Here is a 22,649-nt window from a genome sequence, read left to right on the forward strand (position 1 = left end):
TTAAATACTATGGACCAAATGGTGTAATTTTGCGAACGTGCCCCTTTGGCACTATTTAAGCTTCATACAAATGGTGGCTAATATCATTAAAAAAAATGACCTATGACCCCACTCCAAATCCATAGATCAGGCTGGATAATCAAAATAAAAGAAACTGACCTATGATCTCATTTCCTCGCTTCAGCATCATACTGCAAGGAGGATAATGCACTTGAGGGAAACTGGCCTTTGTTCTTACATCAGCATCATATGTTAGGGCGAATAATGCATTTGAAGGGAAGTGACTTACCACCTCTCTGCAGTATCTTCCACTGGGGTGGATATCACAATTGAGGGACACTAACCGATTAGACTGCTGATTGCAGCTGACCTGTGGCCTCACTACAGCATCCTAAGGTAGGGTGGATAATACAGATGTTGTACATTGGCCTATGACCTCAGTTAATTATCATACCATAGGTGACTAAATGGAGGGGAAATTGAATTATGACTAAACTTGAGTATCACATGGCCTGTTGACTGATGTTGTTGAGGGCATCACCCTTTGAGACACAAACTGAGGCTTGTGGGTCGGGTGCAATTGAACCCTGCCCATAGCGGGGCCTTGCACTATGAGATCTTACCTTTCTGTCTTTGTTAAAGGTCACATTAATGATGATGCCCAACCTAGTAACCTTTTGTCTTTCTTTTTTGTTTCCTTCTCTTTGCAGGTCATGAGCCAAGTGGAAGGACAGCAGAAAACCCTTGTGCATGCCATTGAATCTCTCCCTGGCTCTGGTCCACTCTCTGCTTTGGACCAGGACTTACTGCTCCTCAAAGCTACCTCTGCTGCTACCCTCAGCTGCCTGGGAGAATGCCTAAACCTCCTACAGCAGAGCATGTACCAGGTGGGACAACAGAACAAGAATGCAGCATCGGGTAAGGACCACGCCTCCTGGAGAAGATGCCCCCAGTCTTGACTAAGAGTCAAAGTTATTTTAATTGAATTAATAATATCTTGTTTGAAAGCAAGAAACCATTATATTTGAATTGTATTTGACATAGTAAAACCTTGCTTAACCAACGCACATAACACACCAAAATGTATGCAAAATATAAAGCATCACTTAAAATAATTTTTCCTCAGAAAGAGGGAGTACAATTTTTATAGTGAAAAATAGAGGATACTTTCATCCAACAAATCACTGTTCATTCTTCAACATGTAGAGTTTATTGACATCAGTGATACTTTAATGAAACAATATATCCTAATCTCGAATGCTTAAATTGTATTACTTAATTCTGGATTTCCAACAAAAAGGCCCCAGAATATATTACCTGACCTACAAACTCCTTTGAAATCTGCCTCAAGGAGGATGCTTACAGCTAGTTTGCATGTAGAAATCTCTCACCTTTTAGCATAAGTGTTGAAAAAGTCATAACCAGCTAAAAGACTTCTAAGGGCAGCCTGTAAAGGTTGTTCGCTTGAACTGCAAATTCTGCTTCTGTGAGTTTGTGCTGTATATCCAGATGGCGTTTAAAATCAAGTAGTGCACATTTTTTATGTGACTTTCAAACTCAGTATCAAGTGTGATTTTTGAAATCAGAAAAAGCTAATAGATCCAAGTCACCAGCTTAGAAGACTTTAGTTTGCACTGACTTGTTATGTAGCATAGAAGTGGCTATGTCTGTGTTTGGTACTGTCTGATGTTCTGGACCACCAGTGTTTCTGAGAGTGAGGGTGACCTGGGATCTGCTTCCTATGCCCCCTCAGGCAGGAGCCTCCACCTCACAATTCCAGAAGCATGACAAACTAAAGTTCTGATCTAGGTTTCTCCTCTTCATAAGTGAAACCCACCTTTTTAGGTCTGGCTTGACAGCACAGCTGCTACTTACCTCATGTGATCATTAGAACAAAGAGCTTTTGGGAGTACTACAGAGAGAGGGACTGTGGCTGCACCTAGATGTTGGTTCACTTGAGTAAACCTTTTGATTTGGCAAAACCTGTTGGCTTCCACCGAAATAGTGCTTCCTCTCCAAGCAACTGTGATCATTTATTTATTAAGTTGTGTGAGCCAACAGCAGTATGGCTGGCTGTAGAAGGTTCATTAACATCAGCTGTTGTGTTACTGTGGGATGGAGCTTGGTATTTAGGTCTCACACATGCCACTGTGAGACTGTTAATCAAGTCTGTTAGATAATTAGATAATTATGGCACACGCAGAATACAATTTTGTCTGATTCGTATGAAGTACAAATAAATGTTCTTCTTCAGGGCATTAATTATGTGGTGGCAGACACGGGTCAATAGAAGTTTAACAAACATTGCTGCGATTGATACACATGCCTGACCCCCACACGTACTTGTGATAAGTACTATTGGCACCACCCTCCCCCTCCCTTGCAGTTTTTGCACCCCAAAAATTTACCTCGACAGAACGCCCATAGATTGATCAGTAGTAGGCAGTGTAAAACCCTAATTTCATGAGGCAATGTGTCCCCAAGGTAAGGCACCTCCCAACACATTAAAATACCCGTAATACAGTAAACTATGTAAAAGGATCACTCGACTGAGTTCTAGATCAGTTGAATAAATATCAAGGTTTTATTACAAAATGTAAGAGTTGTGGTATAGAATAAAACATAATAAAACAAAGCATTACAAAGCATCCCCAGTAGAATCGGAAAGTCTTCTAGTTCACCCCCAAAACTAAGGGTTTATATAGAAAAGCTCCCCATGGAACACAAACTGTAAAATCATCATGGTGTGAACAAATGTATCAGTTTATTAGCAAATCAGAACACAGTTTTATCAAACATCATATTGCCCTGGCACCAAAACACTATCCCACTACTTGGATGTTGAGTCTGGCCTTTCTATGCTAATGTCATCCGGAGGTGATGGTAAAACAAACTAGATACATGAACACCAGCAAGCTATTATGAATGGTTAGGGTACACTGGGTTAACAGAAGGACCTTGACAAAAGATACAATTTTGTGACCAGGCTAGGAGGAATGCTTCGAGAACAGCAAGAAGAATGCTAGTGGAATTAAAAAGAAACATGACTCTGCTTGACTATGTGCTGCCTGAATAACAAACGGTGAAATGTGCAGTGGGAAGACATCCATTTTGAAAAAGATGGCTGTCAAGCTTAAATAGATGCCTAGTTAACAATGATCCAGAAAATACACCTCTATATGTGATAAGAACATTGTTTTAACATTGTTTTAAAAGATAATAGAACAATATCAATGTGTGCATGTGCAACTGAGAGTAAAACTACATTCTGCATGTTGTTAATGATGCACAAAAATATAAATGCACATACATCCTTAACACTAGTTTCCCAAGCACATCAATTAAACTGCCATCATCCTTCTGCCACCACTCTTGCTGCATTACAAAGACCACAATATTACTCTGAACATTGGCCCACCCACACTGCTACAGTGCTGCCTCATTACTGCAGTGCATTACCTCTTTATCCTGCACTACTGCCTCAGAATACTACCTGCCCGTGCACTGCTCTGCTGCACTATAGCATCACGGTACTGCATTACCTCTGCCAGTATTACAATACTTTTCTACACACCACACTACCAGGGTGGTCATGCTCCACAATACCTTTTCCAGCATTGCTCTCAAACCTCAGCACCACACTGCCACACAGTGATACATCACTAGTATTTCCCAAAAGCACACTACCACCACTCCAGCACAATAGCTTCACATGCAGGTAGCACACTGCTGATGCCGACTTATCACCCACACCACCACACTACTAAACTCCACTCTAGTTTAAGCATCCCTGGCGCCAGACAACCACTCCAGAACTGCACTGTCATTCCCAGCACCACACTATCCGCTCACGCCGTGGTATTACCACCATTCACCTGCAACACCACTTCACACACCATTTCCACTCTATCATATTACCCATCTGTACCACTCAGAAAGCAATATCAGTCTATTCATACATCCAGCCATTCACCCATCCATTCCTCAGTCCATGTGCTTATAATATTAGTAGGTGTACCCTTGTACAGCTAACACCACAAAAGGTCAGGCTCTTTTCTCAAGTTTAGACATCTATCTTTTAAAAAAAATATATATATCTTTTTATTGACAGCTAAGCAACATACAGCATGTGATGGAGAGAACGTTAACCGTCATACATCTTTAACATATTCCTGAGTCGTAATACAGCTGAGTGGGTGTTCCCCAATAGGTAAAAAATTGCACTTTTGCGACCCAATCTCTTATAGCCAACAAACAATTGTGACCCTTAACTAATCTTCCCCATCCACCAGGCTGATCCATTTCTATTCTACTTCATTGCCCTGCCCCCTATACACTTGCCAAGCCTCTCATAATTTCTTCCATTTCCTGGGACAGCCTCTTGCTCTATAGACTACCTGTTCTGCCCTCTGGCCTCCAAGTCCAATTCCCGTGCAGCTATTTCTGGGGGAGCCGCAGCACCCCATGCTCTTGCTATATTACGCTTGGCGACCACTACCGCCAACCACAGCCAAATCTCATTGTATCTGGGCCACCTCTTTTCCCCGACAATGCCCAGGAGCAGCCATTTTGCATCTAGTAGGATCTCCAGTGACAGAACTCGGGCCATTCTTTCCCTCACTCTTTCCCAATAGTTCTGTTTGAGTGGGCATTCCTAAAACATGTGAAAGAAGGATCCCTCACTCCCAAAGGCCCTCCGGCACAGCGGAGCCTCTGCCCCTACCTATTTTGTGTTGTAGTGTCTGTGAGTAGTAGGACCTCTGCAGTATTTTAAGTTGGACCAATCGAAATCAGGCATGAATGGCAATTTCTCGTGGGCTCTGGAGAGCCTAACTCCAATCCTCATCATCGAAGTCCCCCAAATCACCATCTCACACTAACGTTAATGGGCCCACTGGGCCCGGGGAGTTGTTGACCAATTTCTTATAGATCATTGACACCCCCTTCTCCGATAGTGCCTCAGTGAGTATTCGGTCCTCTAATGGAGAGGCCTTAGCAATCTGCTTACCTTCTTGTATATGGCAACGCAAGGCATGCCTCAACTGTAAATATCGAAATCTCTCAGTCTCCACCGGGGCATACTCCCCACGGAGGTCCTTGAATCCAGTGATAGCTTGGCCCCTCCAAATGTCTCCAAGATGTTCTATGCTGATGAGCTTCCACTTCGAGAATCCCGGTAACCCACCCACCACGGACAATAAGTGACTGTGGCAAAGCGGTGTCAACCCGGCAAGCTTTCCATTCCATCCCAGAAATCTTGTGGCGTCTCTCCTTACTCTGACCACCTTTTGTGTGTGCTGCAGCAGAACACTGTCCCTCTTCCCACCATACAGAAGACCCTTTCGTCCCCCCTGGCTCGTAGCCTCTACATCTACCCTGTCTGCCGGGTCATGTGGATCTGCAAAGATCCATTCGTTGATCACAAGGTGCTGATAGTATTTCAGGATGTCTGGAATCTCCGCCCTCCATCATAAACCCCTCTTTGCAGTTTGGTTAAAGCAATTCTATGGGATCCCCCCTGCCACAACAGTCAACGAACTTCCACATTTATTTTCTTAAAGACATCCCGAGGGAGCCTATAAGGCGTATTCTACATAGCATATAAGAATCCCTGTAGGCTCATCATTTTGTAAAGGGCCGTTCTACCCATCAATGTCAATGGGATGTTGCTCCAGTGTGTCACATCACCCCAGAGTCTCTCCAATTGAGGGGATATATTCTGACAAATGAACTCCTGAGGATCCCTAGTGACATATAGCCCAAGATACCGGAACCCCTCCAGGACAGTCGGGGCTTGGCATTCTCTAGGCAGGTGGGGGCTACCCTGAAAGTGGATACACCACCAACTTGGACCAGTAAATCTTATAGCCCGAATGATCCCCAAACCTCTAAAACACCCACATAATCCTGTCTATGAAAGAAAGGGGCTGCGTCAGGTAAAGTAGGACGTCATCTGCGTAGAGTGAAATCCTCTCCTCCCAACCCCCAGGCACCCAGATCCCCTCCAACAAAGGATCCTGGTGGATCCAGGCCACTAGTGGCTCGAGCACCAGCGCGAATATCATGTAGGAGAGAGGGCACCCCTTTCGAGTGCGCCTTCACAACACAAAACTATGAGACATCGCACCATTCACCTGCACCCTGGCCAAGGCGACCCAGTAGAGCAACCCAACCCATGCACAGAACTTTGGTTCAAAGCCACACAGTAAATATATAATTCCACTCAACAGAATCAAATGCCATCCTTGCATCGAGCGCCATTAAGACCACCTAACTCTCCGACTGTACCTCCATCAGGTGGAGCACTCTATAAAGGCGTCGAAGATTAAGCCGGGTAACCATGTAACCATTCATCTGTTCACTCACACAAGCTCCTTGCATTCATGTGTAAATTCATCCATCCGTTCACACACTCAAATTCAATTCAGCCATCTGTCCATCCATCCATACATACATTCCTCTTTCCACACAACCCATACATGTCTGTTCATTCACACATTCACTTATTATTGATAGATTAATTATTCAAACTTGCCATGTATCTGTCTTTTCATGCTACCACTTTCCATGCATTTATCCATCCCTTCACCAACCCACCTTTCTGCTACTCCTCCAGCTATTCTAGCAGTGTAGCCCAGTAGACGGCATGACATGAAGAACTGAATACACTGCCTCTGTTGCCAAACCTACAATCCCTAATCTCACATTCTTTTTTCATGTTTTCACCCACTGCCCATGCTTGCAGGGCAAGTGGTGCAGAACCACTTTACACCAACCAATCTTTTTTCAAATAATGTCCAGTGTAGCCCAGAGGAATTGAGTATCTCCAGTCCAGAAAATTGTGCTGCTTTGCACAGGGAACTACAGATTTGTGAGAACAACTATTTTATTTTTCAGGCTTGAATGGTATGTCTTTTGAGTCTAGGAAGACTTGTGCTGGTGTGCCTTTAGGATGGGCCTTTGTGGAGCGCAGAGTGAGCGGTGATCTGTGTTCGTGCAGGACGAGAGGTGGGCTTCCATGACTGCAGGATGAGAGGTGTGCATGCAGGATGGGTAGTGTGCTTGGGTGATTCCAGGGTGAAGCAAAATAAAGCCAGATCTATTGGCATTGCCAATGCTGCTAGACATCTCATAATGTGCCCCACGGTTTACAAGTGAAGCACTGGTGAGACTGAGGTCCCTAAATAGCAGCTTCTCCCATCCTCTTTACAGGCAGTCTGTTGAGGTCTGCGAGCCAGTGGTGTGCCACAAGACACCTCATGCTCTTCTTCCATTGCAGTGAAAGGCTCTGTTAACCTCATTGGGACTGCATTGCTTCTAATTCCTTGCCTCTTCAGTGATTTATCAGGTTTCTATGAACATTTCTTCTTTGACACCAATTTGCAAGATTAATCCAATATAATCTCATTTGCTAGGATTTCGCAGAAAGTATATAGTTTCAGCCTTGTTATGAAAGTTCTGCCTCTGGCCAGGAAAAGAATTGTCAACCTTTAGTCATGTCTGTGAATCAAGGAAGGAATATTTTTCTCAACTTGAAGCCCTGTTTCCCGGAGAATCAAGACGTTTGATGGTTCCAGAACAGAGGCACTGGAGGAAGCCAGAGGTCTCTAGTAAATCACATTGCAAGAGTCAGTGGCCCTTTTCCAGACTGGAGAAGAAAGGAAAATCTCTCAGCTCTTGGGTTGACTCTGACTTCTCATTTACTCTTCACCTGGCTCTTATAGGTGTGATAAGTGGACCACTGTAAAGCTTTCTTGCAACTATTGAGGTATAATCTTATACCTCATGTTCCTGCGTTAAACCATTATTCAGTTAGCATTGGAGAACTTCTCGGTATATATTTGTTCCTTCTAAGGGACTCACCCACTCAGAGATCTGAACATTTCCCTGACAGGTTGTTCAGTTTCAGTCAGATCTTTGTCATCCTATGGACTGAAGTTCCATACCAGAGGAGCAGTTGTCCTTACAGGTATACCGCTGGCCAGCATAAGCTATATTTGCTCAAGCAGAGGTTCAAGATAGTGCTCTGTACCTATCAAATCTCCACCCCAAAGTAATTTTAGATTGACGTATCCCACAAGAATCCCTTTCTGTGGAGGCTCCAAATATCACATTGACTGAAACAAGCAGTTCCTCAGAACTCGTCTGTTGTTGGAATTGTGTGGTGGAAAACCCTTATGCGGGAGTTGCTCAAGGCTCCCGGTTGACAATGTATTACCTATTGCTATGACTTGAAAGACATACTCCTGTAGGATGTTGTTGTACATTCAATCAGAGGAAACAAGGCTTCCTTGGCCTTCCAAAAGCATGTCCCATGCTGGAAACTGCAGAGACTGAATGTAACAAATTACAAGGGAGGCACTCCAAATATTGCGCATTACACATCCCTAACAAATTAGCCTATAACTCCTTATTTGGCTTCTAAAATCATCTTTTTATTTAGGTTTTTGCTGAACTATGTAATATGCCCAACATAACTCTAGCCAAAAGATCTTTAATTCATTGACATTTGCGTTTCCCAAATTAGGTGATTTATATCTCTTTTTTTCTTACTATTTTATTGAGCAGGGGAAGGCATACTCGCTCTCAACCAGCTGTGGCTTCATCCCGTCCCTTATCAGAGAGTGAGGGGCTTTGTGCAATGAATATCCTTATCCTCCAAAAAGCCCTGTCCTCGTTATATCTGGTAGGGGAGGGATGTCAAGACCATAGCATGTTTGTCTCTGAGGACGCACTCATACACTATTCCTTTTACCCTTCTATTTTAATGGTATGTGATATTCCTTGTGTTGAATGAAAGGTAGCTCTCTGGCACTAATGAGCCTGCAAACTTCTTCATTCAGTGCAAAACCCATCGCTTCTCCCACCCAGAGATAGAAGCAGCTCTGGTGGACAGGTACTGTAGTAAGGTGCGGCAATGCACAGTGGACTTGGAGGTTAACCCTTACACCCTTTACACCAACTATAAGCATATTGGGGTGAGGACAGTTGCCTTCCTTTAAGGCAAATGCAACCACATTGGCTGTCCTAGGATTGCCTTCTTCGTGGGTACTGCCTGGTAGTAAAGGGAGTTGGAGAGGTGGGAAAGTACCGCTCCATGGATATGGTCCCCTGGGTGGCGGGGTACACACTTTCTGGTTCTCTGGAGGTTTCCCTCTCGCCTTCACTGCTAAGAAGGATCTTAAAGTTCCATTAAAAGGGTAGTATTACAGAAAAAATTCCCCAAAGTGCTAACTTTTGTCTTTTCCTCTTGCAAAGGTTGACAGCTTGTTTAAGGTCAGCTTGCCTGTGCCAGAAAGCCATGCCTGCTTTCACAAGACTCGCGCACTGACCTCTCTTGCTTTCATGCCTGGTCATGGGGCTCGCTCTATGGAGACCCTCACAAGAGAATGGGACCACAATGGGGATTAGTTGAGAATGCCCAGGGCTTGGGCCAGTACCCTTTCTATACTGCCCAGAGGAGGATAAGGCTAAACTTCCCAGGCCCGGGTAGCTATCCTTACCAGATTGCTCCGAACACCATGTTTCCAGTCTTCGGCTGTAATTCAGAGAATCAGTGCATTCTGGGAGCTGTGTTGCTTGTGTTGAACCAATTGAACCAGCACACCTGTTAAGAATGATTTTACAAAGTAAAGCTCTGATCTAGATGCATGGTGTGGTGTTCGGCATCCATGGAACAATCATGCATCTCAATCTCCCAGGTCTAGGGTGGCCATCACGCTTCGTAACATCACAGACAATTCTCCAGGACCGGTCTCTCACGTCACAACATATTGCCTTCTCTATGTGTAGTCTTGATTTGCTTCCTTTCAACTAATGAGAATAACACAAATGACTGCAAGGATTATCCAGAGAAAAGCAAGTCTGTGATCACGTGGAGTGAGGTGGCGGGGTGCACTATCACTCTGCTATGTGAGCGCGTGAGGTGAGACTGCGGAGGAGAGCTTAGCCCTGGCTCCATAGCTCCAGCTTCTCAATGGTGTGTGTCCATCTCCTGTGTGAGGAACCTGTCTGCAGTGTTAAGTGGCTCACCCACCCCTACGTTGCCCAGGAGAAGGGAGGGATGCTTTTCATGCCACTAGTGGCAACTTTACTGGAAGGAGATGCCGCAGTGACTTATCTGAGACCTCCTATTGACTCCAGACCACGTTGCATCATTTTTGATGAAGGTGAAAGTGGAAAAACAACAATTCTCTATTTAGAGAACACCCAGCTCCCCTGATACCCTCAATAAAGGTCTGGTTTACAGCTGTTTCGGTGGATTTCTGACCCATTCGAAGTCAGTGGATCACAATTCTCCTATTTTTGATTTCTCTGCTTAGGTCCTGATTATGGCTGGTAGATAAACCCCAAACCCCGAGCAAACAAGAGTTTGCAAAGGCATCATAATTATGACTCTGAATTGTGCCATACTTATAAGATTCTGGTCTTTTTTCCATATTTTGTCTGGTCAAACTTTCTGAGATGTATTGGGAGAAAAGGCCCAGGAAAAAACAAAAGGCACAGAATTTGGCACGTTAAATACCGATTTCAAATGTTATACCATGTTTTCAAGTGAAAAACGTGAAACAGGTGGTATTCACCACTCCAGGTAAATACCTCGCCCTGGGGTAATGCTATGTAATGGATGCAGTAAAATAGTTCACCCCATATTGGCCCACTCTTATACAGGACAAAAGGTGACATAGGTTCCTCTACCAAATTGACGTCATCTGCCATGGAAGTACTTACATGGAAGGGGGGGGGGACTTGGTAGAAAATCAGCCTGCCGCTGTCTTGGAAAGTAGAATATCTGTCACCAAATGTGGGCATCAAAATGTACCTGTAAAGCAGTGGTAAATTGTAGTGCCTTTGTATATTGTCTCTATAGCTTGTTGGATTGTGTTTCCTGACCTTACATTGACATTTTAAAGAAAGTTTGCAAATATTCCAAGATGGGCTTACATGGATGTAACTCCACTATACACAGTGGTACATCAGATCATGGGGCAGATCCACCACTAATTGTCTTGTGTTGGCATTTATGTAGCACTTCCCTACCAGTTGAAAGGGCCAAAGACTGGAGTAATTTACCTCCAACCTTTTGCCGACCCATTGGCAGAGCCACAGAATCTCCACCTGTGTATGATGAACATTCTGAAAAGTGAAATCAGGCTGACCATACCGCCGGAGGTGTAGACTGAGTGCCATTGTTTCTTGATCACACCAGCTTAACATCTGGACAGATGACCAATGAACCTCTCCCAAACTTACCAGGAAAAGGATTTACTCCAGGATCAGATAAAACTGTCAGAGACAACAGGTATATGTTTGTGGGGTTCCCCCTAGAATTTACCTAGATCTAGGTTACACACACAACATCTGGACTATTAGAGGCTTTTATTAGAAGCCAAGCTAATGCAGAATATGTGAAATGTTACATTAACACATCTCAGTTACAGTGCCAATAGAGAAATCAAATGCAGAACCTAAATTAAAAAACTAGATCATATGATGTTTTGATAATTCCCTTTGCTACTGAGTCTATGCTAATACATATGAACACTTAAAAAGTCAGCTATCATGAAGGTGGATTGCAACATAACATACTGTTCTGGAAAGGGCAGGCTACCCTCAGCTCGCACTGCCAAGCCCTGTCTTTGAGAGCCTATCTACGTCATCAGCCAGTGCCCTTGGAAATAAAACCTTAGTTGCTTCAAGCATGTGCTCCTCTTTCCCAGAGAGCTCAAGGCGTCCCTTTTTGTATTGTTTTGGAGAAGAACCATGTGGTGTCCTAGTGTGACACAGCATGTAAAGATGTGAACTCTTACAGTCTTATATGACAATATGCATATGAAAGTGCACTAAACCTAAAAAAAAACTTACCTAAAATGTCAGGCACGAATAAATGAATGAAACAGAAGGTTCACATTGTGATATAGAGCCAGATGTACGACGCATTTTACCGGTCACAAACGGCCCATCGGCCCATTTGCGACCGGTAAATTGCATTCTCATATGTACCAACCCTATTTTGCGAATCAGTAACGTATTACCGACTACCAAAATAGGGTTTGCGAGTCACTATTAGGAAGGGGTGTGTAAAGGGTGTCCCTTCCAAATAGTGGGTCGCCCTGGTATGTGTGAATTTTTTGCAACCAGGATTGCGGTTTTGTAGATTACCACCAATTTCAAATTGGTGGTAAGCCATTTGCAAACGGGAAGGGGTCCTTAAGGAACCCCTTCCACTTTGTGAATGGGGGTGCCAACATTTTTTCTGAGTAGACAGTGGTCCCACGGATCACTGCCCACTCTAAAAAAAAATGAAAAAAATACTTTTCATTTTTATTTTTGAAATGCAGCCTGTTTACCTTTAAGGAAAATGGGCTGCAGTTAAGGAAAACTCCATTATGTAAAAAGCAGTCACAGACATGGTGGTCTGCTGATCCCAACAGACCACCATCCCTGAGAGTGTCTGCCATTCCCAATGGGTCGCAAATTGCGACCTGCCTCATGAATACTAATGAGGCAGGTCCTTTGGGACCCATTTGGGAATCACAAACAATGTCTCAGACACTGTTGTACATCAAGGTTTGCGACTCGCAATTTGGCATTCGCTAAAAATCACAAATTGCGAGTCGCAAACTCTGACGGTCGTACATCTGGCCTATAGTTATCTGTGTAATTCCATAGAGTGATGAGCAATAGCAGTGATTAGTCAGGTCCTTAAATCAGAGAAGCACCAATATGAAAAATAATGTGTTCACACACAACAATACAGAACATCATTGCACCTAAGTAGAAGTTTCAATAATGCAAAAAGCCCATGTGTTTCTTACAGAAACCATTCTAGGATGGCCAAAGTCGCAGTCATCTGAGCATGTGAGGAATGGAGGACTCACCACCTTGCCATCTACCACCAGTGCCAACATGACATGGGCCGCCGTACCAACTGCACTCCAGGATGACCAAGGACTGAGGGATGCTTTAGTGGTAAGTTCACTGTGAAAATCCTGCATTCATTTCAGCATTGCCAGGAGGTGGTTTGATCCACAGTGTGGTGGTCCCACTCACTGAAACGCTCATTCAGTCACAACGACTCATTCACTCACCTATTCACCACATCGCCCCCTCTTTCACCACTCTTACGCCTTAACTGGTGTCAGGGATGTTCTCATTGCTCATCCACTGTATCATCAAGGAACCAGGTTTAGTAAACCTACACCCCCACCTCCTACACATCACACGCAAATTCCTTTTTTTGGTTCCTCTCCTTATTAGCCAAGAGTAGTGATTCCCAGCCTGTAGTCAATGGTACCCCTGGTGGTCCACAAAGCCTACTCAGGGGGTCCGCAATTACTTAGAAAATTAAATAATATTAACTGATTATGAAAGTATATATAAATAAAGAACCTTAATGTACAATTTCAAAGTTTAAAATGTTCTATAATTGTGAAAAAACTCGAAATTGGAGGCTAACAATTAAGGGCCTGATTACGAGTTTAACGGTCCTAAGACTGCCAAACTCGTGGTGGCTGTCCGATCGTCGCAATCCTGGCGGTGCAACCGCCAGATTACGATCCTGGTGGTTGGACCACCAGAAGACCGCTGCCTCCGCCAGGATCAGGGATCCTGACTGCTCGGCAGCTGTGAAAGTCATGGTCAGCCACGGCGGTGCCAAATTCGGCACTGTTGTGCTGACCACGACTTTCCTTTCTGCCAGCCTTTTTATGGCGGGGTCCCTGCCATGAAAAGGCTGGCGGAAAGGCAGCGTTGGAGCCACAGGGGGCAGTGCTGGGGCCCTCCTGTTAGCACCCTGGAATGCGCACTGTCTGCTATAGAGTGCTGTGCGCGACAGCATCGGAGCCGAGGCCAATGAAGCTGCACTGTTTCTGTCGATCAGCCCGCTGGAAACATTGTAATACGACGGTGGTGAAGCTGCTGTATTGGAGTTCAGGTGGTTCAACCGCCAAATTCGAAATGAGGCCCTAAGTATCCTCAGATTGATTTATGACGGCAATGCGTCATACAGAATAGAGCGTGGATGATCCGTGCCCTCAGTGGAATTTAGAAATGCTCCAACCCTTCTATTAAAATTACAGTTTTGACTTTTGTTATATTTGATTCTGAATTGAATGCATTATTTCATCATTTGTTTAGTTGTTTGATGAATGTTTGTTTCCGTATTGTTTATGTCTTTCAGCAGTTCAGATCATCAAAAATGCTTAGGGCAGGTTCCCCGGCTTCCAGTAATAACTCAGTGGAGGTCCCCAATTCCAATAATATTCAGCGGGAGTCCCCGGTTTCCATTAAAGATAAAGTGGGGGTTCCCATAAGTCAAGAGGTGAAGAAACACTGGTCTACAGCAGTGGTTCCCAACCTGTGGGCCGGGGACCCCTGGGGGTCCGCGAAGCCTCCTCAGGGGGTCCGCGACTGCTTAAAAAAATTAATAATATTAGGTCCAGGCTATCAGGTAGCTGATTAGTGGGGGTCCCCGGGTTCCAATAAGGATTCAGTGGGGGTCCCTGAGCTCCAGGATTGATAAAATGGGGGTCCACAGAATTCAAAAGGTTGGGAACCACTGGTCTACAGCATGCTAGCTGTGATTGCTCTTTTCTGTGATTATCATAACAGGGTCTGGTGAGCCAATGAGTAGGAAAGTGTCTTGCAGTGTCCATCAGGGCTCAGTCTTTTATCTTTTAGTTTTCAACACATACGTGCCCACTGCCTCAACTCAATGAAGAACTCCAGCTGCAGAGAGAAAGGTGTGCAGTGACAATGAGATCCATCTCTGTCTGCAGAATGAACCGAGGACTCGAGCTTACAACACAGACACTTTATATTGTCTCTATCATTGTATGAAAGCCTATTTATAGGCACTAACAGTCTGCTGGTAGTTAATGAGGCATAATCATGCTTATTTATGTTGTATGCCCCTGACTGACAGATCCTTCCTCAGTCCCTTTAAACACAAAGGGAACGGTATTTGTCAAATCAATCTCAGCTCAGGTGAAATTTTGGCGTTCTGTCACTTAGACTAGACAAGTTTGTGCCTTGAAGATGATAGCAGAGACACATGCCGCATTGTGTTTACAATGTACAGTGCTTCTCGCTGACAGGGGCCATTGGAACATTTGGAGAGATTGACAACATATTAATCACAGTCACCCCCCCCCCCCCCTTTACTGCTACTCACAGAGAGCGCCCAGCAGAGTTTGAAAGCTTTCGGCTGTCTTGATGTGTTAGTAGGGTCAGTAAATAAACACAGGTGAATTGATTTTGTTACACTGAGCAAATGATGACCTCTTCCATGCAAGGATTTTCAAACCCCTAGGTAAAATTCAAATTTTGCCTCTTGGGTGCTCCACACCCCATAACAACATTCCACCTGTTGTCTTCTAGCACAGTGGTTCCCAACCTGTGGTCCGGGGACCGCTGGGGATCCGCAAAGCCTCCTCAGGGGGTCCGCGACTGCTTAGAAAATTAAATATTAACAGATTAAGTCCCCAGCTTTCAGTACTGACTCAGTAGGGGAGGGGGATCCCCGGATTCCAATAATGATTCAATGGGGGTCCCTGGGATCCAGTAATGGTAAAGTGGGGGTCCACTGAAGTCAAAAGGTTGGGGACCACTGTTCTAGCACATTTTTTCGGTAAGGCAGCTATATACAGTCACCAACTGTAATAAAGCGCTAGCCCGCCCTGGCTAAAAAAAACAAATAAGTGAAACATTACTGCTCACAGTGTTCCCATCTACAGTGTTCCCTGGCGTTAGCAAATGTTGTAGTTTTCCACTTTATTTGCCTTGACCTCTTTAAGCTCCCTACTCTTTGGGGGCTTTTACAGTCTCCAGCCCTCTCTTCTGTGGTTTTAGCCAGTAGCCTCAGGTCTTGTGTTGTGTCCTGGCTGTTGCTCCCTCTTCTAGTCTCCAGCTCAGCCTTACGCTCAGTTCCCTGCAGCTTCCAGTTGTTTTTCCTTCTTCTCTTCTGTTCAACCCTGGTCTTGTTCTTCACAGTGTCTTACTTTTTTCTCTGTGCATCTATCCCTGTTATATAGTGTGTGTGTCCTGAGGCTTCACCTCACAGTCTTCAGACAGTATTTTAGGTCTCGCATACAGGAAGCTTTTGCTGTCTGTTACTGAACACCCATTGGCTACAATAAAATATACGTAGTGATCTTTGGGCCATGCCCTTGGCTAATGACTGGATGGCTTTCTTGTCTATCTCAGTTCCTTCGTCCTTATTAGATGGTTTTCCTCCCTCTTCGTGTGTGTCCATCCTCTGGAGAATGTTCTTTTTCAACTTTGTTTCTGACGGGATATATTGCACTTTCCACTGCTGACATAAGGGGAACTTTTTTATTTGTCTTTTAGCACTCCTTGGGAGTGCATTGTCTTCCTTGTTCCCTTCTCCTGGATTATTCTTTATTTATTTAAAATTCTGTTTGCAAGGGCCCAGCAGCTGAAATCTGCTAGTGCTGCTCGCTCCTGGCCACTTGCTCTTCTGCTATTGAACTCCTCGGCCACGCCCATCTCCATGTTATTTGTTTTTACGTGTGTTCTAGTGCGAGGGCCAGATAGTTGCACGCTACTGGGCAGCTCACATGCGCTCATTCACTCTGCTACTGGCATTCTACTCATGCCAGTGGCGGCTGGTGACCATTAGGAGTGGTGGGGCGCGATCCTCAGCTTGAATTCTAGCGAGCAGGACAGACTCACTTAATTGGAGGTTTTGGTGGGGTGGTTCGCTCACACTCGCTTGCAGCCAGTCTTATTCTCTCACTTAATCTCACTCGAGCTTAATCATTTACTCTCATTCGCACTTGCAATCACTTTTACTTACTCTGACTCAGTTCCACTGACTCAAGCAGTCTCACTCATTCTCACTCTGACCCACTCAGTCTCACTCGTTGTCAGTTACTCCACTCAATCCCTCTCATTCATAGTCATTCTGATTGACTCAATCTCACTCTGACTCAGTCTTACTTAGTCTCGCTCAGTCTCACTTTGACTCACTCATCCCCACCCAGTCTCACTCATTATCACATAGTGTCCCTGAGTCTCCCCATGACTCATTCGTTCTTCCTGATTCACTCAGTCCCACTGATTCTGATTCACTCAATGTCACTGTGACTCATACTCAATCAGTCCCACTCATTCTCACTCAGTCTCTCCCATTCTGACTCTCACAATGTCACTCAAACTCCCCCAGTTTACCTCTGTCCCACTCTTACTCACTCATTACCACTCAGTCTCAATCATTCTCACCTAGTTTCCATGACTCTCCCCTTAATTCATTCATCCTCCCTGATTCACACAGTCCTACTCATTTAGATTCAATCTCACTGTAACTCACTCATGCACAATCAGTCTCACTCATTCACACTCAGTCCTACTCAGTCTTACTCATTCTGACTCACTCAGTCTCACTGTGACTCAGTCTTACTCATTCATAGTCAGCCTCAGTCTTTCTCACTCAATCTCACTGATTCACTCTGATTTACTCAGACACACTTATTCACACTCATTCTGACTCAGACTCACTCAGACACAATCATTCCCACTCAGTCTGAATCAATTACTCTGACTCACTCTTACACTGACTCACTTTCACTCATTCTCTGACTCACTAAGACTTGACTCACTCAGTCTCACACACAGTAACATTCAGTTACATTCCGTCATTCTCTCTCCCTCATTCATTCTCACTTGTACTCACTCTTCTTATCACTCATTGTCCCCACTTCGACTCACTCCTTCACTGACACTCTCATCTTTACTCACACATACACACAGACATACAGACATGCTCACACACTCTCTCACGGACACACACACTCTCACACATACATACACAGTTTTGAAAATTAGCTTTTACTTGCCTTGCTTTCTGTGCAAGTCCTGTTTGCTGCTTCTACTCTCAGCTTTGAAATTAAACTTTCTCAGCTCCCAACACTTGAAACTGAAACCTCAAACCTGCTTAGTCGCAGATCTGAGTTTTCAGTCTATGCTCATTCACCCCAACCTTTCCCAACTCTGTGAGGAGTTGGGAAACGGTGGGTTGACTGCAGTGCCTAATTTGTAAATAAAAAGGTGCCGGTGCTCAAAACCCTCCTCTTAAACACGGCTGCTGCAATTAAATGTGAAAACACAGAATACTGAAGCAGCGTAATCCCGATGCCATCTCTGATTGCTTCAATCCATTTAAAGCCACTCCCTGCCCCTTCAGCTCACACCTGCAGTTTTCCAATTTCCCTCATCGTGACGCTTTTTCGTTTTTCTCTTCCTCCGTCTTTCCCAAACGTTTTTTTTTGCTCGCAGCAAATACTTGAGGCAGAAGACTAAGCTCCGGCCCTCAAAAATAAGTGCCGGTGCTCAGCACCGGAAACAACAAGCACAAATTAAGCACTGGTTGACTGGCTGAATGACATGTAGCCATGGGCACTGCAGGGCTTAAGCCTGCAATGCCCGTAAACGTTATCTGTGTGCTTCACAATATCAGAGATTGGGAGGCACCGAGGCGTGCCAGAGGTTTGAGGCCAGGACTGGGGGTTTCACCAGCCCTGGAAGGTCTCTGGTGACTGGTGCAGGTGCCTTTGTGCGCCTGCGCCAGACATTCTCACTAGCAGAGCTAAGACTGCAGCTATTGGACAGCATTTTATTTTTATAACAAGAGCGAAGAAAAGATTATTAGTCACTCTTCGTGTAATAAAACAGGTGGGCGAAGCCCTGGATCCTTCATGGAAACACCGCCACTGGCTCATACTTTGTTTTTTTCATTCTTTTTTTTTTAAATGGCCGTCGACCCACTTGGAATGAAAAATGAAGTATGCAGTACAGCAAAAAATAATTTCAAAATGACCACTATGTGTGAGCATTTATGGGGCACCCCGGCAGCTACCTCGAAATGATTTTGGTTATAGTTTTATACAAAACATTCCATGAAGATTGCCCATGCGTGTAGATACATAGACATCCATGATGAAATTTTCCCTTAACCAAGATATTACAAACATCACTGCAGGACTAACATCAGTTCATGTGCATGGATGCTTATGCATGATAGGCGTCTTGCAATTATGTTTTTTAATCTTGGGTAATCTGTGTGTCTGCACTACCGGATGGTCATACATAAGGCCAAAGCAAACAAGCTTTGGAGAAGCTAATTCACTGGTATTTGTATATAAAAAGTGAGAACTATTGGCTTTGCCAATGCTTGTTATGTAATTCTGTCTCTATGTTCGCTCTGTTTTGTAGCCTATTCCTATAGCTATCTTGTTTAGCTCTTGGCTACAGTTTGCTGTAATTAGCTCTTCCTTCAGGCCTTTGCCAGTTTGCTACAATGTGTCCTAACTCTATCGCTTTGCTACAATTTGCTACACTTCAACCGGCCTCCATTACTTTTCTTAAATTTGCTACAATTTTTCTCTGCCTTCAGTCATTTGCATAGGTAACTTCAGCCCTTTCAATCAATCAATCATGGATTTGTAAAGCGTGGTTAATCACCCACAGGGTCTCAAGGTGCTGTATATGGGTGTGCTGCTCAGTCAAACAGCCAGACCTTGAGGTCCTATCTGAACTGATTCAGTGATGTGGTCTGCCTGAACTTGAGGGGTAGTGTGTTCCATGTCCGGGCTGCTAGGTAGGAGAAGAATCTTCCTCCTGCTGTGCTTTTCTGGATCTTGGGGATGGCTGCAAGGGCGAGCTGGGAGGAACGCAGACGTCTGTTGGGTATGTAGAAGGTGAGGGGGTGGTTGAGGTCTGCCGGTCCTATGTTGTGCAGTGCCTTGAAGGTGTGGATCAGGAGTTTGTATGTGATGCTCAGGAGTTTGTATGTGATGCAGCCCTTTGGTAGTGTTTGCTACAGTTGTCCCTATATCCACTCCTTTGCAATAGTTAAATACAATGTTCTCAGGAATTTGCTACAGTTTGCCACAGTATGCATTACCTGAAGTCCCTTGATACAATTTGCTACAAAAGTACTATGCCATCATTTGTTGCTGGTTTCCTACAATTTCCCTTTCCACCACTTTTGTATACAGTTTTCAAAATTCATCCCTGTATCTAGTATTTTGCCACAGATGAACAATTTTGCCTGCCAGCTACCATTTGAACTCCTTTTAGTCCTTTGCTATAATGTGTCGTGTCTCTAGTTGTTTACCACAGCAAGTTGACAGAGCGGCCAACCATATTGCTCAAACAATATGCTGTGTCACCAATTTTATTGGCTTTCCTTGTCAATTTTTCAAAACAAATTCCACTCCCCTGCCATATTAAAAAAAATTGAGTGGATTTTTCTATGATTGTATTTCATCAAAGATCTGCACTAAGTGACAACTGCTAGAGTTTTACTTTTTTTTTTACTTTCTAGATTTAACCTTCTCCAGCTTACACGTTCCCTGGTCTCACTGTCCATGAAAACCTTCTCACATGCCAATCAAAGTCTGACAGGGTTTGTTAATAAATAATTAACAGCCTGTGGATCCCAGACTTAGCAGGTCAGAATTTCACTTAGCACAACTAGATGGAACAAGCACCTAGGGCAATGTCAGAGCACACATCTGTACACCAGCACTTGCGGGTGTCCAATATAGTCAGGTGACTGATTCTTAAAAAACATGCAAGCAGGTACTTGAGCTGTGTTCATGAGAGCAGGTGAAAAGACCTTCAGTTACCAAAATAGTAGCAATAATATGAAAAACGTTTTGGCGAGCTAGCTAGTCTTAATTTTCTCGCCTCGAATCCAGGACATCGGCACGGTTTGACATGAGATATGAGCACTTCTTGTGGGCATCATTAGCATGAGCACAAGAACGTAGCTGAAGCAAGTTATGGTTGCACTAATTCAGTGTTTTCTATTTCACAACCCCCTGCCTCCAATATTGTGGTATTTATCTGCACAATTTTAGGAAATTACAAAACTGAATAATCGATTGGTTGCAGTTTCATATTTGCATCATAACATTCCAACGAACCATACTCAGGCTCCCCATCGTCACATCATCGTTATCATTCTTAAAGCGTGATAAGATGGGGGTGTACCCTTGTCTCTACTAAGACTTGAGATGGAGGGGGTTATCTCCAAAAATGCTTTTTAATCATTAGTAATTGCCTTCAAAGACAGTGGTGTCATCAAGAGTGTGCAATCCCCTTAAAGTTTCAAGCCTTTGACCAATTTGGTGATGTATGCCTAAAGAAACATTCAGATAAAAATACACCGTTCTCTGCCTACCATTGTAAGAACTCCAACTTTGGCAGTCAGGAAAAAATCAAGAGCTATTTGGTTCTGCAAAATCACCATTCCTTCGGCCTCTAAATGCTCAGAGTTCAAGTCTAAGTCAATTGCAGTTGAATTTGCTTCCTCCTCTTGTACTTTGCAACTTGGTGTATCTCCTAGATGGATAATCTCATTCAGCAACTAGGAAACAGAATGGAAAAGAATCATCCAATCTCAGAAATGTTTCTGCCCAGCCTTGAACATAAACGAGTGTGCTCCGATTAAGAGTGTCTAGTGGTGAGCACAACATAAGTAGGACAACAGGATCTGGAACAGCCTTTGGGCAGCCAACCATACGCTCAATTCCCGCAGACGTGAAAGGTTGGGGGTTGATTAGTTGCGTCACTGCAGTTGAACATTTCTGCAGAAGAAAATTCAACATCAGTGGAGAAGGCAGATTGTTACTGCAGGAAGTGACGCTTTGTACTCACTGTTTCTAAATTGATAGATCAGCTTTTGATGGTGAACGTGGGACAAGGATGGTGACATTATCTCATTCATAAATTAAATGTCCATGTGTATGTATTTTTTGGCATTGTTCTTCATCGTCAAAGGGGATTGGGACCTTGGGCACCCCACAGTTAGAGTCAATGGACAAGGACACTATGGTTAATTTCTTCACAACCGCTGTCCCGCCCCTTCAGATACTGCCACACGATGAGCCAGTCAGACAGGCCAGTAGCAAAGAGCTTATGTGGAGAAGTGTGGCACAATGGTTAGAGTGGCAGACCCTGGTGCAGAGATTCTGCCTGGGACCAGGGTTCAATTCCCACCTCGGCGGGTCTTGGGCTCCATTCCCTTGGACCAGATAATTCTCGCCTCGGTGCCTAATCTAATTAATGGGCCCCACTCTGTAACTCTGGGCAATAGCTTGCTTAATCTCAACAATGGCCCTCACAGTGCTTGGATGCCTGGCTTCACCCTGGGGCTGTCTAGGAGGGGTTCCACAGCGGTCTGCGTACAGCCTAACGGGTGAGTAGTGTGCTATACAAGTGCGAAGTTTACAGCCAGATCTGCTAGGGGATCAGGCAGCTCAGAGGTGTCCCACGACTGGGCTCACAGGCCGTAGTGAGCAGCCGGAGGGAGTGCGTTGTAATGTTTGTAGAGTGCAATAGCAAAAGTGCTCTGTGTTCCAGAAGCAGGGCTGCCTTTAGGGTAGTGCGGCTAGTGCAGCCGCAACTGGTGCTGAGCTTTGGCTTCGGTGGGAAGCGCTGTGTTTATAACTTATGGATTTAAAAACACATGCTGTAGAGTTCCTTGTGTGTGCAGCAGTTTTCAGGCAACAATACACATGTCACAATAACTCAGGTGATTAATGCTCCTACTGGAGAGAGTTTTATCTGGTGGCAGTTTTGACTCATCATAAAGTAGCACAGAGGGTCTATATCCAGGAGCG

General features: G+C 44.4%; 1 protein-coding gene across 2 annotated transcripts in view; it reads left to right on the top strand.

The window, feature by feature from the left end:
• Nucleotides 1-22,649, top strand: part of OSBPL10 (oxysterol binding protein like 10) — a 553,744-nt gene that overhangs the window by 361,782 nt on the left and 169,313 nt on the right. For both annotated transcript variants that reach the window (XM_069211998.1, XM_069211999.1), the window contains 2 exons: nucleotides 711-918; nucleotides 12,821-12,972. In XM_069211998.1, coding sequence (XP_069068099.1) covers nucleotides 711-918; nucleotides 12,821-12,972 — 360 coding nt within the window. The remainder of the gene's footprint in view (nucleotides 1-710; nucleotides 919-12,820; nucleotides 12,973-22,649) is intronic.

The sequence above is a fragment of the Pleurodeles waltl genome, chromosome 10 (genome assembly GCF_031143425.1).
Source record: "Pleurodeles waltl isolate 20211129_DDA chromosome 10, aPleWal1.hap1.20221129, whole genome shotgun sequence".
Lineage (NCBI taxonomy): Eukaryota > Metazoa > Chordata > Amphibia > Caudata > Salamandridae > Pleurodeles > Pleurodeles waltl.